Source organism: Chinchilla lanigera, unplaced genomic scaffold (assembly GCF_000276665.1).
Source record: "Chinchilla lanigera isolate Chin_1 unplaced genomic scaffold, ChiLan1.0 scaffold00051, whole genome shotgun sequence".
Taxonomy (NCBI): Eukaryota; Metazoa; Chordata; class Mammalia; order Rodentia; family Chinchillidae; genus Chinchilla; species Chinchilla lanigera.
In genome coordinates, this window is record NW_004955452.1 from 15,537,693 (window position 1) to 15,549,075 (window position 11,383).

The 11,383-nt window shown below is 52.1% G+C and overlaps 1 protein-coding gene and 1 long non-coding RNA gene across 2 annotated transcripts in view; one reads left to right on the top strand and one right to left on the bottom strand.

Moving 5' to 3' along the window:
• Positions 1-10,077, bottom strand: part of Epha10 (EPH receptor A10) — a 37,716-nt gene extending 27,639 nt beyond the window's left edge. Inside the window, exons 1-4 of the mRNA XM_013519462.1 lie at positions 9,908-10,077; positions 7,765-7,829; positions 6,294-6,972; positions 55-245 (exon numbers count right to left, since the gene is read on the bottom strand). Coding sequence (XP_013374916.1) covers positions 55-245; positions 6,294-6,972; positions 7,765-7,829; positions 9,908-10,013 — 1,041 coding nt within the window. The 5' untranslated portion in view covers positions 10,014-10,077. The remainder of the gene's footprint in view (positions 1-54; positions 246-6,293; positions 6,973-7,764; positions 7,830-9,907) is intronic.
• Positions 1,291-3,394, top strand: LOC106149683. The gene is made up of 3 exons (XR_001236005.1): positions 1,291-1,385; positions 2,243-2,414; positions 2,963-3,394. It is a non-coding gene; the product is annotated as an uncharacterized LOC106149683 (long non-coding RNA).
• Positions 10,078-11,383: the final 1,306 nt, after the last annotated feature.

Consider the following 11,383-nt stretch of genomic DNA (forward strand, 5'->3'; position numbering starts at 1 on the left):
TCCCCCCCGCCCCCCGCATGCTGAGCCCCAGTCCTCCCCGATGGGCCTCCACACCCCACCCCCGCTGAGCCGCGGGGAGGGGCACTCACGGGTGCAGGAGGCCGAGGGTGGGTCGGTGGGCGAGCGTGCGTAGCTGTCCTGGCACACGCAGAACGTGGAGGCGTTTTCCAGGGCCCGGCTGTGCTCCGGGCAGGGCGAGCAGAGGGGTCGCCGCGGGGACACCTTGTAAAACCCTGGGGGACAGGCTGCGGGGAGCGGCCGGTGAGAGAAGGCTCCTCCACAGCTTGTCTCCCCTTTCCTGCCTGTGCCGATCAGGGTGAGAGCTTACTTCTGGGACTGTAACAGGGAAAGTGGGGGACTGAGCTCCTGCTGTGCGGCCCTTTGGTCCCCACAGTAATCATCCATTTTCGTATGCCTCCTCGCCAACCTGCGAGGCATGACTTCACCCTGTTTTTATTTGTTTGTTTGTTGAGACAAAGTCTTGCTATATAGTTCGGGCTGGCCTTGAACTCATGGCATCTTCCTGCCTCAGCCTCCTAAATTCTGGGATTGCAGTCGTTCACCAGCATGCCCGGCATACCCCTAACTTTTAAAATAAAGAGACTGATCACTTTAGCAGCATAAATACTAAAAATGAAGAGACTAATGCTCTTAAGTTGCCTAAAGCCCCCCAGCTACTGGGATCCCAACCTAGCCCACCCTTTCAGAGGCCACATCACACTGCTGTAAGACTCCTTGGAGGAGAATGAGCTGAACGGTGTGGTTGTAGGATGGAGAAAAGGATGGAAGACAGGAACCCCAAGGTTGGCTGGCACTTGCCCAGGGATAGACACACACCCACACTCCCACTCCCACACACACAACCATTGGTAAGCTCCCATCACCCGCCTTTGCTTAGTGCGTCATGAATCCCCAGCTCACACGCGGGCCTCTCATTTGGAAGCAGAGCCCGGCAGGTTGGAGGCGGGTGGAGAGAGAAGAGGGACTTGACAGTTTCCTGGACCATGAGTTCAACCCTAGTTTTGACACCTGCTCAGTTGCTTCTCTCCCTTCCCCACCTCACCCAGAGCACAGCTGCTAACAGCACAGGCTTTTTTATAGCTGAATGACCAGGGTTGCACCCTTCTTTTGCTGCGTGGCTTTGGGTATGTCAGTTGTCCTGTGTGAGCCTTGCCGGTTTGTGGGAGGGCACTGACACAGAATGGGACTGAGATAAAACATGAGCACTGTACAGGCTACTCTCACGCAATAATGGTGGTGATTACTGTTCTCTCACAGGCCTGACATGAGAATGAAGAAACACCCACTTTCAACAATTTCTCTCCAGCTGGGCCAGAGAGGGAAGAGGGATGCAGTGGCTCCTGGCCCCTCCGCTTCAAGCTTGGGTGGGCCTCACCTTGTACCCTGGGCCTCCCCTCTAGTTTAGCTGGTGATCAAAGGTTACTGCTGTCCAGCTCCAAGAAGACTTAGTACAGCAGCAGGGATGTACAGAGCCTCAGGGAGAACGGTCTGCGAGAGAGGGAGGGGATGAGGATGCCTGTTGTCTTCAGGGCTGACACTTGGAGGACCCAGCTTACCCAGAGTCCCAGGCAGCATGCTTGGGAGAGGGTCTCCGCAGCCCAGAGCCTTTGGAAATTACTGCCATGATGATGAATCATTGGCCCAGCTAGCGCTGAGGCTGGGACTCAGAAAGCCTGGGCTATACGGCATAAGCCAGGCCACTCCTGTGCCTCTCTGGACTTAGTTAGATGGGACACTAACAGCAGCCTGCCTGCTTGAGCTATGCGGAGGGCAAGAGCCAGGGCAGGCTTGGGGGAGGTGACCCTGTGTGCCAGGTCTTGGGGCCTTGTGGGAAGAGTGGAGGTGCTCAGCCCTGTGTGTACAAGAAAGGCTGCTGTCCTAGCTCCTCTCTGTGTGGTCCCATCAGGCGAACATGGTTATCTCTGCCCCAGAGGCTCTGTTTAGAAGAGTGATGTGTTGGAGTGCACACTCAGAAAGGGACTTCTGAAAGCCAGCACCTGCCTCTCCTCAAGGTCAGAGTAAGAATTTCAGAAGTCATCTAGTTCAGTGCCCACTCATCTGATCCTCTGGCAGTTGTCTGAGTAGCAGCCATGGTCTTTGTTCATATACTGCAGAATGGGGAGCTCACCCCCTTCAGAGGCTACTTTTGTAGATCATGGCAGTTAAAAAGTACTTCTTAGGAAAAGCACAAATTAGCCTCCTTGTCTGCACTTCCTCTCAGGCCGACCCATGGCAGGAGCTCAACTGCGCTGTGGAACCTCAGAGAATATACACTGCTTGAGGCCCTGACTCCTGGGCAGTACCACAGAGATCTAAGGATACAAGTCATATGCCTGGATTTTCCCCCAAAGAGGAACCCAGTTCTTGGCGAGGAAAAGGAGAACAAGAGTCAGGTTCAGTAAAGAGAGAAACAAAAAAGGGAAAAGAACATCTTAGCACTCTCTCCTCCACACCCACCTGCCTCTTGAGAGGAGGCTGTACTTAGCTGCAGAAGACACGCAGAAGGCCTTGGCTTGCTAAATACACATCTGACCACTTTGTGTCTCTTCCTAAAACTCCCCAGCAACTTTCACTGATGGTCGCCCTACCCGTGCCACAAAGAGCTCTCTTGTCACACTTCCGGGCAATGCCCCTTTTCTCCCTGTACTTCTCCAAACCCCAGTTTAAATAGCACCTTCCTCATGAACCTTTTCTCATCATTGTCCCTAGTTCCTCAGTCTCCAGGGCAGAGATGAGGCCATTACAAATGGCTTTTGTCTGGTCTCAGCCCAAGGGATGGGAGCTCAGCACAAACTAGAAGTGGACTTGGATTCAGGGTGTATGTGGGGGGGGGGTGTGGGTGTGTGTGTGCACGCTTGCTTCAAGCATGTGTTTTTCTAGAGTGTGGATCCAAACCTTCTCCAGCCCCTAACTCATAATTTTATTATCTACAATGAGCCAGGCACTGTTCTAGCTGTAAATACAGAAGTGAACAAAAGAGAGAAGAACCTGACTGTCCACTATGCAGATGTCCTCCTTTCCACCTCAAGAGAGAAGAGAATCCATCAGTTGGTAATTCCTTCAACATCTGGCCATTGACCCCACAGACACCATCCACACTCATCTCCCCTCTCCATTTTCAGTCCTAGAGGAGCGGATGAGCCACCTCCTGTTGAAGGCTAACCCCTCCCTCTCTACTATGGACCGATCTCTTCTACCTCCTGAACGTCTACAGTGCAATAGCCCCGGAGTCAATTCCCAGTACCACCAAAGAAAAAAGACTACATGCCATCAGTCATGTTTCCTGCTGACTTTCACATTGCTTCTCCCCTGTGGGCTCTTTCCAGTGGTCCATTTCTAATGTAGGCAATAAAGACAAGGACTTGAGAATATTTTTAAACAATCATAAATGTGACTAGCTGGGCATGGTGGCACACACCTGTAATCCCAGCACTGGGAGGCTGAGGCTGAAGGATTAAAAATTCAAGGCCAGTCTGGGCAATTTATTGACTTAGCAAGACTCTGTCTCAAAATAAAAATAATTTTAACAAGCACTGGGATGTAGCTCGGTGCAAAGGCCATGAGTTCAATCCCCAGTACTGTAATCAAGCAATTAATTAAGTAAATACTAAAAGTTGGCCTGCTTTTTTGTTAGTAGCATATATCAGTAATTCTAACCAACATGGGTCCATAATGGAAGACCCCTTCCCCCTGGAACTGACCACCCCCATCTCCCACACACTTGGGACCCCACAGGCTCTTTCCCTTCAGCATACAAACAAGTCCCTCCTTTCTACAGGAAAAGTCCTTTGTCTATATTCAAAAGACGGGTACACACACACATACTCTCTTCCGAATGACCTCCTGAAGATGCCACCTCTTGTACCCCTTCAAGTCCAAGCTTCTAGATTCCCTCCAGCTCATCAGTGTCCTTCACTCTCAGCCTGCTGTAAAGTGACCGCCCCACTCAGCTGAAATTGCTCTCACCAAGGCCACCAAATGGACACTGTCCAATCCCCAATTTAGCTGACTGTTCAGTCACATTGTAGGTTGCTCCCCTCTGATTGTTGCCATCCCCCCTGGGATTCCATATACCTACTCCTGGCTGTCCTCCAGCCTCTCCCTACTCCTCAGTCTTTTTAATGGGCTCTGGTTTTTGCCACTTCTCCTTAAGTATAGCTTCTCTGTGAGTCTGCATTGTTGACCCCCTTGCTTCTTACTCCATAACTCCCCTCGTTTGTCCTAGCCACACCCACAGCTTTAAGTAGTATCTGTGTCCTGAGCTCCAGCTCCACTTTCTAGCCACCTCCCCTCAATGCACCCACCAATCCATATCTTGTGTTCTGTGCCAGTGGATGGTCCCTCTGTCCCTTGTTCCCCAGCAGCATAGGAGTCAAAGCGGTGCCTGTCTCCTATGTCATGTGGTCACTAAGTGCTTTGGATACTATATCCTGATCATATCCATCCCCAGATCTCAAGGATCTCTGCTACTATCTTAGTCCAAGAGCCCATGTTTTTTCTCCTGGACTATTGCACTATCTCTCTTCCTCATCTTCTGGCCCCTAGTCCTTCCTCTCCAGTCCTTTCTTTGCTATTGCAGCTCAAGTGGTCTTTTGAAAATGTAAAACTGAACATGTTAGATTACTCACTGGTCTAAAGTATAAAGCTTAACTTCTTTTCCCCCAACATTCATGGTCCCTTTGTGATTTGCCCCAGCCTCTCTCCAGCTCAGCAGTCCTCACACCCCCACATGCCCTCTGTTCTGACTGCACTGGCTTACTTAGCACCAATCATGCTATCTTCCAGCTGCTGTGCTTTTTGCACACAATCCCTAAGCTCAGGATGCTCTCAGCTGCCTGGAATAAAAGCCTTCTCACTTTCTCTGGGAAGCCCTTCATCCTTAGAATTGAGTTCTCCTTCTGCATGCATCCATAGTTCTCTGTTGGCATGTATCACAAGCTATGCTAACCACTCATTCACTCAGTGCCTTCCCACTTAGCACCTACCCTATACCATACCCTGTGTCATATTCCTATATCATATTGTGCTATGGACGCTGGGGTTGCTGAAACTAATAACACCTAGGGCCTGGGCTCAATAAGTTTCTAGTCTAGTAATGGAAATTTACATAAGGAGATCACTGTATACCATAGGGGTAAATATAGAAATAGAGGTTGCAGTGAGAGCTGGAGAGCACAGGACAAGATCCTGGGGAGCTCTGGAAGGTTCTTGCCTCGGAGTTGATTACTAAAGCATAATTTCCCCCAGGGATAGATGGTGGCATTCATCTATATACACATAAGACCTGAATAAATGCATTCCTATTGAATGCATGATTGAACAAAGGAATAATAGCAAGTTTAGTCTCTTCCTCCTCTGCCTTCCCACCACTCTGCATCCCTGTTATATCATATGTCACCCCTGGGTGATTTTTTAATCCTTGCCTTTCTCCCTCTATATGTGAGTGTCTCAAGAGCTGGAACTACGTCTGATTCATTTCTGTTTTCTTGGCACATGAAAAAGGACCTGATTTAGAAAATGCATCCCTTGATCTTCCTACATTAAAGGCATGCATTCATAACCCCATCTTTACACCCTGCTTCCAAAGCTGCAGAGGGAAGGAGAGGTCTGTTCCTAATGTCCCCACCGACAAAAGGGCCCACCAGAAACCCACCATGGAGGCCCCCCAGAACACAATGATTCTAGCTCATACAGTTGAGTGAGATCTTAGAAGTCATCTGGTGCAACCTCCCACTTTCCCCTGAACTCAAGAATGCCCCCCAGCCAGCCTCTGACTTGTACCCTATATGGTGAGTGGCTGCATGTGATGGGGAGCTTACTCCCTATAATGTTAACCTAATGCTTGGGGTGCTATAGAGTTCTTTCCTGGAGTGTGTAGGAAAGGTGGTATGGTGTGGTAGAACCTGAGAACTGAGCAAACCTGCATTCAAATCCTGGCTCCCCATCTCCGAACTTCGCAAGTGAGGTGTTGGTCTCTTTGAGACTGTTTCCTGTCTGTGAAATGATGATGACTTGTTTGCCATGTGAGTAAATGAAAAGGCCTATGTGAGCTGCCTATTACAAAGCCTGAGATATGGGTCCCTTGAGCCTCCTCATATGGAGTCAGATTCATCTTTTAGTAACTTCACTAACTGGGCCCGCTAGAAGTTCCACAGAAGATCATGACCCCCAGCTCCAGAACGCACAGTTTCTTCATTACTATCTGTTTCGCATCCTCCAATTGCCACCTGCACTCTATGCTCCCACTCCACATCTCCCAGTCCACCGTATACCTTCGCAGATGTCACCACGCTCCTGGAATCCCGCACTGCAGCTGCAGCGGCCCACAGGCACCAGCCATTCGCCATCCGCACCACAGTGCATGCGCGGAGGGCTGCCAGGGTCTCCTTCTGAGTGTGCTACGCACGTCCCGGCCACTTCCACCAGCGTGGAGAAGGCACTCTCGGCCGCGGTGGCTGGGAACACCGCCAAGCCCCGCACCGTAGCGCGGCACTGCTTGTAATAGACACGCACAGAGACCAGCGCCACGCAGGCGCCCACGTCCTGGAAGGCCAGGTGGAAACCCCGCCGGCTAAGTGGGCCGATCTCACGCACCTCTGTGTTCAGCTTCATCTTGCGTTCACCCAGGTCGCCCTGCGTGAAGCTCTCATCCGCTGCGATTGTGTCAATTTTGCGGGGTCTGTTACCTCCCAGGCGGGGACGCCCATGGCCCAGGTCAGCCTCGGTTTCCAGGTAGTAGACGTTGAAGGTCTCCTTGCAAGTGCCTGCGGCGCCAGGGATACTGCTACAGTCGCGAAGTGTAAACTGCAACTCCACAAAGATGCGCTGCCCACGCCCGCGGCTGATCCAACCCGTCTGCAGCCAATTGTCCTGGTTGGGCTCCAGCACATTGCACACCTGGTATGTGCGGATGGGACGGTCGTGTTCATCCACGCCACTGATCTCCTCCCACTGGGACAAAGAATGAAGAGGGTAACAGCTCAGAGCTAAGGCGCTCCCTGGAGGTCAAGCACTGGCCCCTTCGTCTTTTTATTTTCCCCTGTCTCCGCTCTCACACTGCCCTAAACACTCAAAAGTAGACCTAGAAGAAACTTTGGAAATGAGCCAACATTTTTTCAATGTAGGATGATTCACGAATTTGCATGTCCTCCCTGACCAGGAACCATACTCATTCTCTGTATGATCCCAATTTTAGTATATGTGCTAGTGAAGCAAGCACTACCGTTATTTTTATGGATGGGAAACTGAGGTTGCAGAAGGAGAGTGAACTGATCAAGTATGCACACTCAGTCAGTGGCAGAGCTAGAAATGGTTCCTGGAGTCTCTTAACTCTCCACCCAGTGCCCTTTGCAGCACACCAAGCTGCTGTTATAACCCACACCACTATAGCCCGACCCTGCCTCCAAGACTCCTTCAGGACTCCGATGCCTTGCTTGCTCTGTCAACCACTAGACAACACTGCTTGGAGGATCTACTGTGTGCAAGGCACTGTCCAGCAGTAGTGCCATCTAGATGTCACATATCTGTTCCTGGACACAGTCAGTTCTCTCTCTCTCTCTCTCTCTCTCTCTCTCTCTCTCTCTCTCTGCAACTACTCAAAATTTTCTAATAGGCCACTTTGGCTTGACACCAGGGCTCCTGCACACCTCTTGAGATGCGTTGTGATCTGATGTGACTGTAGGGAGCTAGAGGAGCTGAGTCTTAGACTATCCCCAGGGCAGGGAGAGACAATGTTGCACCTACCCCATTGCTTGGCAGTGCAATCCAGCCCAGCTCAGCCTGGGAGGCTTTGGAATCCAGGAGAATGACTAAGGAGAGGGGAGAACAGAGATGTCAGAAAGTGAAAAGGTCAGTTTAGGAGGGTAGGATCTTTTGCTGAATTCTCTGTAAATTTGCTAACCAAGGGGGTAGAGAATGTGGCAAAGTGCTTCCCATTGCATAAATCCCTGTAAAGAGGGTGTGAATAGCTCAAGTCCAGAGAGACAAAGCCACAATGATTAGGGAAAGAGCCTATACAATTTCCTGAGGCTGCTGTAACAAATTACCACAAAGCTAGTATCTTAAAACAACATGATTTTTTCTTTTACAGTTCTGGAGGTCAGATGCCTGATATCAGTTTCATTGAAGCCTCAGGGTCAGCTCCCTTCGTTGGGAGGCAATGAGGAGAGAATCCATTTTCTTGTTTTTTTCATCTTCTAATGGCCACCTATATTCCTTGGGTTTTGGCCCCTCCTCCACTTTCAAAGTGCATCACTTCAATCAACACTTCTGCCATCACACCCCTTCCCCTCAAACTGACTCCTCCTGCAGCCCTCATATAAGGGCTATTGCACTGTGATGATGTTGGCCCCATCCAAAATGATACAGGATAATATCACCATCTCAGAATCCTTCATCACATCTTCAAAGTCCCCCTTTTGCCACTTACAGTAGCACTCACAGGTTTTGGGGATTAGGACATGGACATTTTGGGGGGAGGGGTATCATTATTCAGCCTTCCAGAGAATCCATGCGAAATGCTCTAAGGGCAGCTCTCAAATTGCAAGTAGGGAGACAGTGACCCTTCTCATCCTTCCCAGGTTCCCTAAACTATACCTAAATGTCCATTAGAGAGAGAAAATGAGTGTATCAGGGGATTCCTGAGTATACCCCCAAATCCACTCAGATTTGGGGGCTTTTCTGAAGGCTAGTCATGAGGTATGGGGGATATTTAAACCTTCCTGTTTGACTCCCAGGGCCTCTGGGGAAAACCAACTGGTGACATCCTACCAGCAACAGGGGAAATAAAAATCTCTCATCTACTCAACCAGCCCCTTTCCCAGAGATTGTCATCTCTACTGCCTTTGAAAGAATATCGGGGGTCCTTTTATGTATAATCCATGACCCCTCCCACACCAGAGAAGCTTGGAATCACTATATTCCCTAGGGAGGTGTCAGATCAGCAGTCTGCATTTTCTCAGCATTGATAACAGAGAAGAACGGGTTTAGACAGCAGAGCCAGCAGCCTGGAGACAGGAAGCCAGGCTATCCCAAAATCTTGGAAGATTACCCATCTGGAGCTGAAAGAAGAGGGTGGGCCGCCAAGGTAAGGGCCTCTAAGAGGGGCTGGCTCCACAGGCATCCGCGATGGTGGGCAGGACCGCTGACAGCGCACTGATTTAACACAAGTGACAGCACATGGGAATTACGTATTGGAAGGCATCTGCGATCCAGCACTGGGACCAATCTTGTGGTCAATGCCCAATTCCAGCTCCTTGGGATTCTGCACCTGGCTGTGACGCCTCTGGATTCAGTTGAGCCTACAGCTCCCCCAAACGCAGAATCAGAGGCAAGACGCGGGCTCTGATACCGCTGACAACCCCCAGCCCAGCAACGCCGTCCGCGCCAGGCAGACCACGCTCCGAATTCAGCACTGCGGACAGCTCCTCGCCCAGGCTTTGCGGCTGCCCGCGACCCAGTCCAGCATTCCACCTCCTGACGGCCGTACAGTGGTCCCCGAACCCGCTGCTCGGGCTCCATCCTGTCTTCTCACGCTCCGACCTCACCTCCGCATCTTGTCTTCCCTGCTCTCAGCCTCTCCCCCCGCCGCCCCAGGTCCCACCTGCCATTACTCAGCCTATCCGTCTCACTGGCCCCTGACTCCGGGGGTTCCTTGATCTCTTGCTTCCCGACCCTCATAGGTCTGCAGCCCCGAGATCATCAACACCCCTCTGCTCCCATTGCTTAGCCACCTTTCGCGCTCTCTCTAGTTCTTCACCGCCCGCTCCCCGCTTGCTTCACACCCCAAACAGACTCTAGTCTCCCCAAAGACTCCCACCGGTGCCCCCGTCACTAGCCCCGAATATGTTAACAACGCCGGCTCCAGCACAGCCACCAGTCTCCTTACCTTCCTCGGCGGTCCCGGGCCGCCCGCGTCCCAAAAGCAGCGCGAGACACAGCGGCATCAGGCAGACGAGCAGGCGCAGCGGGTGCGGGCCGGCGCCAGTCTCCATGGTCCGCAGACGGCGCTGTCAGTGCGGCGGCGGCTCAAGCCGCGCCAGCCCAGCACAGCTGAGCAGCGCCCCCAGACCCCAGCGCGGGCTGGGGCGGGGCCTCACTGGTCACCATCATCCATGGGGACCAATCACTAGGCATCGTCGCGGGAGGTCCACCAATCCGGGCCAGCAGTGGGTGGGGAGGTGGAGTTTCATAGGCCAGGGGCTGAACACCCAGCTGGAGGGGAAAAGAAGGGGTCCCGAAGATCTCCAAGCCATGGGGGTGGGGCAGCCGTGAGCAGGAGTGGGGCTGCTGGGGAGCGCGATGAGCTGGCGTCGGTGGTACAGAGCGCTAAACCTTAGCCCCTCGTTCCTCAAAAGTAGGCAATGTGGGCGTGGCTTAAGGGCTGGCCCCCTGGGAAGCAGCGACACTTGCAGCCTCTCAGCCAGCATGGGAGCCCTCTTGTTCCCAGGACTTGCAGGGATTTCCAAGTCTGATGCCCTGACCCTAAGCTTTGGGATCGCTTCACCTCCTAGCTCGGCCTCTTGCTGTGTGGTGTCTCATGTCTTGATCTTTCTCCCTTTTACCCCAGCCCCAATCTCTCTCTCTCTCTCTCTCTCTCTCTCTCTTTCTCTCTCTGGAGGGGCTAAGCCCCTTCACAGGAACTGCTCAAAAAAAGAGAGCCAAGTGGGAGACAGGATCCCACCCTATCAGCAGTGCTTTGGAGGCTGGGAAAACGTGGACGGTGTTGGAGATTTGCAAAACCATCGGTTCTTTGGGTTCTTGCTGCTACTGTCAAGACACCTCAGCACACCCCATAACCACCTCTGTCCTCAGTCTGTTCAGGCTGCAGTCCCCTCTGCGTATCCAACTCTGCCCACCGGGAGACCAGCAAGGAAAGCAGCGGCCGGGAATCCGAGGCATCTGCAAGAGAGGCGGAGCCGTCCTCCCAGACAGAGTTCAGCCAGCGCCGGAGAAGCCGCAAGAAAACGTGCAACACGACCTCTATTTACTGAAGGTCATTTATGTGCAAGCCAAGGGTTTAACCGCTTGGTGGTAGGAAGGGCCGGGACTCCAGGATGAAGGAGGTGGCAGCTATTGAGCTTCACCATCTGGGCTGAACTTGAGAGGAGAAAGCTCCACCCACTTCGTGGCTTTTCAGAGCTCTCGTCTTGGGGACCCATCCTCTCTCCCTTTGGACGCTACAATAGCTGGAAAGGCTTCGAGATGACTGGGAGACCCGTATCCACTTGGCCTGTAAGGTTCGAGTGTCTGTGTCAATTTGCATATATGTGCTCCTCGCCCCTCCAAACACTTCCTGGGGGCCATGCTTTGTGACGAGGATACCTGGGGTGGGGGAGTGGAGCTCCCTATCTTTGCCACATTC